At 39.0% G+C, this 12,833-nt stretch overlaps 1 protein-coding gene across 1 annotated transcript in view; it reads left to right on the plus strand.

The window, feature by feature from the left end:
• The window catches only part of brsk2a (BR serine/threonine kinase 2a), a 393,831-nt gene extending 383,929 nt beyond the window's left edge, over positions 1–9,902 (plus strand). Inside the window, exon 19 of the mRNA XM_063001316.1 lies at positions 9,426–9,902. Within this exon, the coding sequence (XP_062857386.1) occupies positions 9,426–9,448 (23 nt within the window). The 3' untranslated portion in view covers positions 9,449–9,902. The remainder of the gene's footprint in view (positions 1–9,425) is intronic.
• The last annotated feature ends 2,931 nt before the right edge of the window (positions 9,903–12,833 follow it).

A 12,833-nucleotide genomic window follows, 5' to 3' on the forward strand; every position in this document is an offset into this window, starting at 1 on the left:
TTCCTCTGGGAGCTCCGGTTTCCTCCCACAGTCCAAAGACATGCAAGTGAGGTAAATTAAAGGTACAAAATTGTCCATGACCGTGTTTGACAAACTTGTGAACTGATGAATCTTGTGTAATGAGTAACTACTGTTTCTGTCATGAATGTAACCAAAGTGTAAAACATGATGTTAAAATCCTAATAAATAAACAATAATAATATATAAAAAATACATACATTTTTATAATTGTAAGTATGACGTCAAGTGCTGTTATGTGTGCAATTAAAACGAACAAAAGTGGTTGAATATTGGATTTATCTCTTTGTATGTCATGTCAGATGAAATAAAAATGGATGTCTGACAATAATTCAACTTCTTATGTTTGGACAAAGAAGAGATGGATTTTATGAACTCCATATACACAGTGTGGGAAAACTTGAATGAAGCAGTGTAATGCAACATATAAGAGAAGGGATTAATGTAATTTACCCCAAAAAACTAAATCTAAACTAAAGTTTTAACAGGACAATAATTTAAAGTACATTTATTTATCTATTAAGCAAGGTTAGGGTAGTTTATTGGCTTAGCCAATCTTTGGACTTTAATGACATTAATAATGGGGGCATAATTTTGAACTTGGCAATCCTTCTTTTACCCTGTGATGAACTGGCAACCTGTCTGGGATGTTTCCCAACTTTCACCCAGTGAATTTTTTATACATAAAAATTGGGTGGCATGGTGGCTCAGTGGGTAGGCTCACCTCACATCAAGAAGGTCCTGGGTTCAATCCCCAGATTGGGCGGTCCGGGTCCTTTCTGTGTTTCTCCGGGAGCTCCGATTTCCTCCCACAGTCCAAAGATATGCAAGTGAGGTGAATTGGAGATACAAAATTGTCCATGACTGTGTTTGACATTAAACTTGTGAACTGATAAATCTTGTGTAACGAGTAACTACTGTTTCTGTCATGAATGTAATCAAAGTGTGTAAAACATGATGTTAAAATCCTAATAAATAAACAGTAATAATAACACATAAAAATACATACATTTTTATAATTGTATGTCGTCGTGCTGTTATGTGTGTAAATATAGTTGATCAGTAGTAGAATAAAAACTATAACAAAAGTGGTTGAATATTGGATTTATCTCTCTGTATGTCCACAACATCAGTCAAGAGAGAAAGAGAAAGTTTAGAGAGAAAAAGAAATGGTGTGTCCCAAACAGCAGCCCTCAAGTCTAGTTTGGAAAGTTTAAAATAACAAAGGAATCACCTTTATTTGCTTTTCTATGCATGTCTTTCCTTCTGACTCACCCATCATCTGCTGCAAGCCTGTATCCCTTCCACCTCCTTGATAACAGCGCCACCTACTGACACAGAACCAGCTCTACAACAGCGTTCTGAAATTACTTACAAAGCCAGTGTACTAATTCACTATGACTCAACATCTCTATGACTTAATCTCTGGTCTGATCTAATATCATATTAACAAACCTTCATTAAAATGTGGACAGTTCATAAAAAAGGAACACTCTGGGCTAAGCAACATTATTAAAATAATTTAAATATCACTGTTAATCTTATATATTATTGTGTTTTTAAACTTACTTGCTCCCAACAAACATATTATTAAATTTGTTCCTGCTTACAGGTCCATGGATATTTTATGAGCTTAGTCATATTCCACTGATTCATTACTAGATCTAAATAAGCTGTTGCTGTTAATCTGTTTAAATAATTAAAACATTAAAAAAAACCTTTAATATGGTTAGAGATGCTACACACTAGCACACCAGAGCCGACATCTCAAACTCATGAGTTGCGAGATATAATGACATTGATGTGTGACTCTCCTTGCCAGAGAATGAGCCCCATATGAACTCGTCTCTCGCAGGTGAAAAGATGCAGTCAACTACTGCACATGTGTCGGAGGAGGCGTGTGTTAGTCATGGCTCTCCTCGGTCAGGAGTGGAAGTCAGCAGCAGTAGAGAGGAAGCATAATCCAATCTGGTAATTGAATACGACTAGATTGAAGTGGTTAGAAGTGGTTAGAGATGCTACACTGCATTCCTCCAGTGTGTTTGTAGGATCTTAACTTGATGAATTTATTTGTATGGAAAAAAATGCATATTTGATTAGAGGAACTGAAGTCTGATTGCTGCAATCAACTCAAGTAGATCTGTCATGATTATAAAGGCTAAGCTAACAATTCACTATATAGGTATCATATACATATACAGTGTATCACAAAAGTGAGTACACCCCTCACATTTCTGCAAATATTTCATTATATCTTTTCATGGGACAACACTATAGAAATAAAACTTGGATATAAGTTAGAGTAGTCAGTGTACAGCTTGTATAGCAGTGTAGATTTACTGTCTTCTGAAAATAACTCAACACACAGCCATTAATGTCTAAATAGCTGGCAACATAAGTGAGTACACCCCACAGTGAACATGTCCAAATTGTGTCCAAATTGTGCCCAAATGTGTCATTGTCCCTCCCTGGTGTCATGTGTCAAGGTCCCAGGTGTAAATGGGGAGCAGGGCTGTTAAATTTGGTGTTTTGGGTACAATTCTCTCATACTGGCCACTGGATATTCAACATGGCACCTCATGGCAAAGAACTCTCTGAGGATGTGAGAAATAGAATTGTTGCTCTCCACAAAGATGGCCTGGGCTATAAGAAGATTGCTAACACCCTGAAACTGAGCTACAGCATGGTGGCCAAGGTCATACAGCGGTTTTCCAGGACAGGTTCCACTCGGAACAGGCTTCGCCAGGGTCGACCAAAGAAGTTGAGTCCACGTGTTCGGCGTCATATCCAGAGGTTGGCTTTAAAAAATAGACACATGAGTGCTGCCAGCATTGCTGCAGAGGTTGAAGACGTGGGAGGTCAGCCTGTCAGTGCTCAGACCATACGCCGCACACTGCATCAACTCGGTCTGCATGGTCGTCATCCCAGAAGGAAGCTGACGCACAAGAAAGCCAGCAAACAGTTTGCTGAAGACAAGCAGTCCAAGAACATGGATTACTGGAATGCCCTGTGGTCTGACGAGACCAAGATAAACTTGTTTGGCTCAGATGGTGTCCAGCATGTGTGGCGGCGCCCTGGTGAGAAGTACCAAGACAACTGTATCTTGCCTACAGTCAAGCATGGTGGTGGTAGCATCATGGTCTTGGGCTGCATGAGTGTTGCTGGCACTGGGGAGCTGCAGTTCATTGAGGGAAACATGAATTCCAACATGTACTGTGACATTCTGAAACAGAGCATGATCCCCTCCCTTCGAAAACTGGGCCTCATGGCAGTTTTCCAACAGGATAACGACCCCAAACACAACCTCCAAGATGACAACTGCCTTGCTGAGGAAGCTGAAGGTAAAGGTGATGGACTAAACCCAATTGAGCACCTGTGGCGCATCCTCAAGTGGAAGGTGGAGGAGTTCAAGGTGTCTAACATCCACCAGCTCCGTGATGTCATCATGGAGGAGTGGAAGAGGATTCCAGTAGCAACCTGTGTAGCTCTGGTGAATTCCATGCCCAGGAGGGTTAAGGCAGTGCTGGATAATAATGGTGGTCACACAAAATATTGACACTTTGGGCACAATTTGGACATGTTCACTGTGGGGTGTACTCACTTATGTTGCCAGCCATTAAGACATTAATGGCTGTGTGTTGAGTTATTTTCAGAAGACAGTAAATCTACACTGCTATACAAGTTGTACACTGACTACTCGAAGTTATATCCAAGTTTTATCTCTATAGTGTTGTCCCATGAAAAGATATAATAAAATATTTGCAGAAATGTGAGGGGTGTACTCACTTTTGTGATACACTGTATATACTTTTTCACACGGCTGGAGCAGCCTGTCACATTGTGACAACTAGCTCTCAGTTCTGTGCTATCTCTGTTCTATCCACCTTCCTGCTGCGGATGTTCGTTTTTTAAATTTTTTTTAAATTTAATTACGCTTTTTCTCTCGATGTAGCGTAGCCAGTTAGTCTTCCGCTGCTGGGGACCCCGATTGCGTTCGAGGAGGGTATATTTGCCTGCTCCACACCTCTTCTAGATGTGTGTGTAGTCCTCAACCCCTTATTTTTTGCCCATGCTTCGGTGGATTCGCACATGAGGCTCATCCACTTCTGCACAGATGCTTCGGTTTGCTAACCCGGGTCCTTACACAGCGTTTGAAGACCCCACCCACTTAGTCCGGCCTTCTCCCACTCAGCAGACACGGTGGCCAATTTTGTCTGCTGCAGGCACTGCCAATTGTGCCCACTAGATGGTGCCCAGCCGACCGGTTGCAGAGCCGAAATTCAAACTTTGGTGTTCAGAATCTCAGCGCTGGTGTGCTAGCGGAAAAATACATGCTGGGACCAGAGCTGGGATCTTGAATACATCATATCGAATCTCAGCTCTGCCTGCCGGCTGGGCTGAGCAGCCACATGAACGATTGGCCTGTTGTTCAGATATGGGTGGGATTAAGCCGGATGGGGTCTCTCTCTCGTAACTAATGCAATTACGACTGCTGGCTGATCGATGCCGCCTGCACAGAGGTGAGAAAAGAGTGCTCTCAGGGTGTGTCTCTCCATACACAGTGCTGAGCTGCACTGCACTCGTCAAAGTGTAGGTGATAAGATGCATATGGCATGCTGCCCACGTGTCGGAGGGGGCGTGGGTTAGCTTTGTTCTCCTTAATCAGAGCGGGGATCGGCATTGGTGGAGAGGAAGCATGACGCAATCAGGCAATTAGACGCGAAAATGCATAAAAATATAAAAAATAATAATGTTTTATGTTTTTATCATAAATGTTGGCGATCTACAACCCCTGGCAAAAATTATGGAATCACCACTCTTGGAAGATGTTCTTTCAATTGTTTAATTTTGTAGAAAAAAAATAAATCACAGACATGCCACAAAACTATCATTTATCAAACTGTCAACCCTCTGGCATTAAGAAACAATAAAAAAAGAAACAAATATAATAGTTGTGGTCAGTCACAATTGCTTTTTTTTAGATCAAGTAGAGGAAAAAAATATGGAATCACTCAAATCTGAGGAAAAAATTATGGAATCATTAGAAAACACTGCACCATTATTACTTTGTTGCACCACCTCTGGCTTTTATAATGGTTTAAACTCTCTGAGGCATGGAGTTAACTAATGACAAACAGTATTCTTCATCAATCTGCCTTCAACTGTCTCTTGCTGTTGCCAGATCAGCTTTGCAGGTTGGAACCTTGTCATTGACCATTTTCTTCAATTTCCACCAGAGATTTTCAAATGGATTGAGATCCGGACTATTTGCAGGCCATGCCATTGACATTATATGTTTTCTTGAAGGAAAGTTTTCACGTCTGTTGCCCTATGGCAAGATGCATTATCATCTTGAAAAATGAAGTCATCATCACCAAACATCCTTTCAACTGATGGAATAAGAAAAGCGTCCAAAATTTCAATGTGGACTTTGGCATTTATTGAAGACCATCTCCCCTGTGCCTTTACCCGACATGCAGGCCCATATCATCAACAACTGTGGAAATTAACATGTTTTCTTTAGGCAGTTATCTTCATAAATTTCATTGGACAGACACCAAACAAAAGTTCCAGCATCATCACCTTGCCCAATGCAGATTCGCGATTCATCACTGAAGATCACTTTTATCCAGTCACCCACAGTCCACGATTGCTTTTCTTTAGCCTACTTTAACCTTGTTCTTTTCTTTTTAGGTGTTAATGGTGGCTTTTGTTTGGCTTTTCTGTATGTAAATCCCATTTCTTTTAGGTGATTTCTTACAGTTCAGTCACAGACATTGACTCCACTTTCCGGCCACTTGTTTCTCATTTGTTTTGTTGTGCATTTTCTGTTTTCAAGACATATTGCTTTGTTTTCTATCTTGATGCTTTGATGTCTTACTTGGTCTACCAGTATGCTTCCCTTTTACAACCTTCCCATTTTGTTTGTACTTGGTCCAGATTTTAAACACAGCTTACTGGGAACAACCAACATCTTTTGCGACATTCCACAATGATTTATCTTCTTGAAGGAGTTTTATAATCCTCTCATTTGTTTCAACTGACATATCTTGTGTTGGAACCATGATTCATGACAATCTGCTTTGTGCAACAGCTCTCCGAGGTGTAAGCACTCTTTTTAAACTGAAGAATAATTAGCAAATCTAATCTGCTGCAGATGTTTTGTTTTTAAACTGCAAATTACAGAGTGATTCCATAATTTTTTCCTCAGATTTGAGTGATTCCATATTTTTTTCCTCTACTTCATCTAAAAAAAGCAATTGTGACTGACCACAACTATTATATTTGTTTCTTTTTTTTATTGTTTCTTAATGCCAGAAGGTTGACATTTTGAAAAATGATAGTTTTGTGGCATGTCTGTGATTTATTTTTTTTCTACAAAATTAAACAATTGACAGAACATCTTCCAAGAGTGGTGATTCCATATTTTTTGCCAGGGGTTGTATTACGTACGCAGTGTATGGTTTCAGTGCTTAAATCTGATGTAGTCAGACAGGACAGCTGAAACAAGGTACACATAGAACCCCAAGTGTAAATACAAGTGGTTCAATCTGTTCATCAGCGCACAATCTAGGTTGAAGAGACAAGAAGAAATAAGCTAAACGTCATGTTTCAGGTGTGTCAGGTGGTGTGTTCTAATATCAGGGAGGAAGAATACACCAGGCTGTAGTGTAACAATGTCACACCTACTGCATTCCATCACTGTTCACTCTTTCTCACTGTCTCACTCTGTCTTCTCATCCACCATTCTTCCTCGTTTGCTTGCTTTCTTTTCTTTATCAATCACACTTTCTCACTTGGCCATCAATGCCACTGCTTCCTGCCTCTCACTCAGTATCGAGCGACTCAGAGCGTGTGTGTGGCTGAACACTGGATCACTCCCACGATGCACTGATGAATGATGAACGAATAATGTGCTCAGAGGAAAGAAACTACAAACAGGTGTCAGACTACAGGAACAGCCTAGCATACAATAAAAGTAATATAGCATATTTCTCACAGCAACAGCTTATTATGCTATCGCACCACTGCTGAGATCTGGGTTTGAATCTCAACAGTTGTCGACCATTATTGATCGAAATTTTCAATTCCGTGTGCTTTCCACCCAAAGATCCTGTAGAGCAGTGTCCGGACTGCAGTCTGCGATCTAGAGCTCAAGCACAACTGAAAATGTAGTTCACCTCTGAATGCCTTAAAAGAAACAACATTATGGTTTTGGAATGACCTAATCAAAGTCCAGACTTATATGACCTTTTTAATGTAGTGATTCTCTTGCCATGTAAATGGTAGCATTGCCATCCTGGAAGTGACCACATTTATAATAATTCAAATGTTCTGTCAAATGAATCAAATAACTGGACAGAATACTTCTCAGGAAACAAATGGACCTGAACCATGTCAGCAAAACAGAGCTGTTAAATCCACTCTCTGTAGGGGTCTGGCATTCACACCCACATCATTCTCTGGGTATAGACTATTTAAAACATTAACTAGTTGAGCAGACTGAAGCTCCTGCCATCCATAAGCGATAATAAACATAGATCTTGATTAAACTTCAAAGTCACTTGGGTCTGTTCTGTATGTTTAATACATGCCACTGGGGGCGGCACGGTGGCTCAGTGGGTAGCACTGTCGCCTTACAGCAAGAAGATCCTAGGTTTAATCCCCAGGTGGAGCAGCCTGAGTCCTTTCTGTGTGGACTTTGCATGTTCTCCTTGTGTCTGTGTGGGTTTCTTCTAGGAGCTCCGGTTTCCTCCCACATGCAAAGACATGCAAGTGAGGTGAATTGGAGATACAAAATCAAAACTTGAACTGGTGAATATTGTGTAACCAGTAATTACCTGTCCTGTCATGAATGTAACCAAAGTGTGTAAAACATGATGTTAAAATCTTAGTAAATTGTGACAGCAAATTACAGAGGTGGTCCTAATGTTCTTGCTCATTGGTTCATGTCTGATACACCAGAGATGGCATTCTTATTTGTAGCCATGCTATAATGTTACTCCTCTCATGCCCTTAAAATTCTAGATTATTACAGTAGTCATATATCATCTAATTATACACAGTGTGGCCAAAATGAGCTTGTTGGACATCCTATTCCAAAACTAGAATTTGTTGCTGCCTGTTGGGATGGATGGATGGATGGATGGATGGATGGATAGATGGATGGATGGATATATACTGTATATGTATATATATATATATATATATATATATATATATATATCAAGGTACATAAAAAAAAATTGCATAAGGTACATCAGAAAAAATTATTAAGAAAAAGACTTATTAAGTAAGCAAGGACAAGCGAGTAAAGCGAGTATTGTTCTCTGTTCCTGAACTGCATGTATATGCAAGGCGAAAACTAAAAATGTATGAAATAATAAAAGTTAAGAAAATAAAGTAAGCATAGTGCTAAGTAAAGTAGAGTATAAACCTAATATAGGTTAAAAGTAACGTCTCTGAGGACAGAGCTGTTGCAATCGGCTGCCACTCGGCACTGCGCCTACTCAAGAATCATTTGTCATGTGTAATATGGAGTGGCATTGTGGCTCTTTTTGAGGTTTGTTGAGGTCTGATAGGTTTAGCATCACAATCAGATAATTGTTAGCTACCATCTTCCCATCCATCAGTGGTCAGATAATGGTTGAGTGGTGGACTACTTTCATTCCAGCAATGTTTTGAATTTGATCCACCACTGACTTAATATTAGTAGTGGTCCTATGGTAGACTCCTTGTTCATAGATTAACAGGCTACATTAGGAATTGGTGTATTGCATCAAATGGTTCACAGTCAGTAATTATACCCTTGCCCTGGTCCTTTCTTTTTCTGGCCACTTCTTCTTGCGTGAAGCCCATTATTCATTTGTTTGTTTGTTCTCTCTGTTTCTCTTTTTTTGTTTTCTTTCTTCTTTCCCGTCTGTGTACCTAGGCAGCCCATTGAGTAGCTTCTTTGACGTAATTAAACAACTTTTTTCAGACGAGAAGAACGGCCAGGTGCCTCATCCACCTGGCACGCCCAACAGACACCAGCATAACAGCATGAGGCACGATCATGAGCCTAGTGACTTTAAGTGCCTGCAAGGCAATGCCAGGGACAGTGACATGATGGTGGCTTCTGTTGGGACACAGGAGGAGCCCTTCTTAGACATTTATAAGTAATCAAATTTACTTAGAACAGAAATTATTGGACTGGTCATTATTATTAACATCACAGCTGACATCAGTAATGGAATGACTGTATACAGATGATCACATGAGGAGGAATTTTACATACACATGTAGCATGTATAAAAAAAACTATTCCCTCCCTGTGCCGTTTCCTTAAACCTGTCCTTGTTGTGATAATTTTTGTCTTTTTAATGCCCCCTTTCCTCATTTGTATGATGACTTCTTTTTACTACCAGGAATTATCCAGAAAAGCTATTAATACCCTACTCCTCTGCTCCACCTACCATCGCAGTCACTCACATCTGTTAATGGAGGGCGCTATGAGGGAACAAGACACTTCATTCTTCATCCTTACCTTTCTTCTTCAATTCCTTTGTGCTCTCTGAGGAAAATGTACACCAACGCAGGTGTCTGTCCTACCCATGCTGTACCCTCTCCTCATCTGACCCGAGACACACACATACAGTAAACATTCTGAGCCTTCACCTCGACAAACCTGTACTTGGGCATGCACAACTCTGGGATGTCATTAAAAAGGACTAAACAGCCAGTGGACGAATGGTGAGAAAAGACTATTTGAATTGTCCTAATGGAATTTAAAAACCCTTCAGATTGTATTGCTGACTTTCTTTAAATAGAGTTGTGTTTGATCTGCTGCAAATGGACTAATTTGCTTCTATGTCTGGGCTGGGGTGGATATGAATGGTGTCATAGAGATATGGGGCTGTGGGTAATGGGATTATTCTAATGAATGACTTGTTCTGTTGTACAGACCAATACTTATGTATAAGAAATTGCCTAGATGTACTACTAATGTTTCATTTTGTTTGTACGTAGACTCCATTTGAAATCATGTGCTGCCACATGTAATAATCTCTTGTATTTTATGACTGATTTATGATCATCGATGAAATACTCTTTAGTTTGACCTCATATCGGAGTAGCAGTTGCACTGAATCTTGAGTTTCCAGTGATTTTGGAGTTCATATCTCATACCATATCATGATTACCAGCATTAGAAAATGAAGAACAGTGTTTAATACATTGTGGATATTTTTGTATTTTCCTTATTTATTCATCTGATCAATTGCTTATCCAAGTTATTGTCATTATGTATATTAAGAGGAAATGTAAGAGTTATTGAATGTTATTTATTTACACCCTCAAGTGTTCGTATGTACGGGGTGATGCAGGTTCATTCATTTGAACTTTCTTACGTCCTTATTTAAAGTATGTGGACATTTTGTTTCTAGCTTTAAATGAGAAAAATTGTAGTATATGTTTTAAAAATGATCTTTTACCAGTAAAGAATGTAGTCTAGCTTCTTTGGGCAGGAAATAAGCATTTTGTTAATATTTCAGTTTCATGCGCAATCGATTGTGAGAAAAAGCTACATTGGTTCTCTTGTAAATAGACCCATCTGACCTTCTTTCCACATGAAGGGGGTCCGTGGTACCTGGTCTTTGCTTTTAACTTGTATTGCTGTGTGCATGCCAGACACTGGCTTTTCTTTGCATGGCACTAGTGTAATCGTTAAACTCTTTGTACCCCTTTACTGCTCCCCCTGTGCTACTAGATAAAATTTTCTCTCTTCTTTTTGCTCTGTTCTTCTAGCCGCTGGTTTGTGTCCCTTCTCCCGAACTTTTAGTGCACTATCATTTACCTCTTACAAAGAAACTCCATCAGTGTCATCAACCCCTAGTTTACAGGCGTGGGAAGACTTTTTGTCGAAACAGAAACAAAGCAATACCTGTTGTTAATCATGCTATTTTATACAGTAGAGTACAACTGAACATGTGAGTGTAGATTATAAACAGGATGAACAAGACAGCAGGAACAAATATGAAGCTGTAATATAACTGTAAGCAACTTTAGAACAGGAAAAAATGAATGAAACAATAAACTCATTCTCTTACTATGAATATCTGTAGTTATGTGCTTGCATGTGGACACATCTTTGTATTTAACAAATGCCTCCATTACGACAGAAGTGTGCCAGAAATTCCCTGTTATGAATTCATGTGCAAAATTAAAAGATTTTTTTTTATACAGTAAGGTTTGTATAGTAATGAAGTGTCGCTTAAGTCAGTCTCTATTCACTTGGGATTAGTTTCTCAGGGTAATATGTGTATAACTTAGTGTTTGTCACTTGCACCCAGCCAAAAATGGAATTCAGAGGTGAGAAATTTATCACAAGTTATGTAAAAAAATGTCAAATAAATAAACCTTTACTGAGCAAACATGCTCAGAGGAAGAGCTGAATCCATGTGCAAAGAAGACAAACTGTGAATGGCTGGTTTTGTGTGCAAGACAAGTGGCTGAAGGTTGGTTTGTAAGTGAAGTTAATGGGTGGAAAGTTAGCCTGTAGCTTACCAGAGCTTGCGTGATAGAGTGGCACATTTAAATATAACATTTAAATATGAACTAAGCCTATAAACAGCCTCTCGGATTCCTATGTAAAACTACAGTGGTACCTTAAATCAGTGGGTTCTGGGACTGGCAATAAGTTTAAAAGATGTTGAGTTTCAAGGTATTTTTTTCTCATAAGGATGTATGGGGAAACCTGTTAATGCGTCCCATGGTTCCGTGGAACTGCATATATTTTAGGCTAATGTAAAATAATAAGGTTGTTTTTGACACTTATACACTGAAAATAACACAAATATAATATAACACTAAAATACAATTGAAAAATTGCTTTTGCGCTTTTGCACTTTTTTCCCACATTAAGGAAGTTTTGTGCACCACTATTTTGTCGCTTCTCATGTGTGTGCGCCTTTACTGAACGAAATACGATATTCCAAGATCAGGCATCTTCATGATTAAGAAGCATAAGGAAATAAAAAAAGAAGTAAAGGTAAAGTGCAGGTTTTATTGTATTTTTATATAGATTTTTAACTGGTTTTCTTTTTTCCAATTTTATTTCAGTGTAGATTTATTGTACTAAAACGATAAGCGAGGAATTACATTAGTGGAGAGAACTTCTAAGCAGTAATAATTAAGAGAAGTTAAGTGTTCCTGTGTCGTTGTTTTAGTACAGTAAACCACGTTAAGCTTTTTTTTTTCTTTTTTCTTTTTCTTTTTCTTTTTCTTTTCTTTTTTTTTTTTTTTTTTACAATAAGCGTTTTAGACCCGGAAAAGCTGATTCTTACAATTTCTCAGTACCACCCACTATAACAAATGTATTAGTGATACAGTGAGGAAAGTATTGTACTGTACAGCTAAACACAAGAGTGGATTTGATTGTTATTCATCTCATAGTTGCACTTCGAAGACGTTTCACCTCACCACTCAAGCCGAGCGCTGAACAAAGCGGCTGTTCAATGTTAATTTGAAATTAAATTTAAAAAAAAAGGCTGAACATGTCGAATTTAAGGGAATGTCAAGTTTAAGGGTACAAATTTCTCCCCGAAGCGCGTCGAGTTATAAATATTTCGAGTTTAGGGGGGGGACGATCCCATCTGAATTGTGGTTAACATAGTAATAGAAGATGTTTTTGGGTGTGGGTGCTACAATCTGTACATGGATGCTCTTTCAGACTATTGTTACTTTGTGTTTAAAGCACGGTAGGTCAGTGAATGAAGCTGTATTGTGCTGCATTTAGGTAAGATGCACTGTTATACTCGAGCTTTTACATGAGCTCA

This window comes from Trichomycterus rosablanca, chromosome 1 (genome assembly GCF_030014385.1).
Source record: "Trichomycterus rosablanca isolate fTriRos1 chromosome 1, fTriRos1.hap1, whole genome shotgun sequence".
NCBI lineage: Eukaryota > Metazoa > Chordata > Actinopteri > Siluriformes > Trichomycteridae > Trichomycterus > Trichomycterus rosablanca.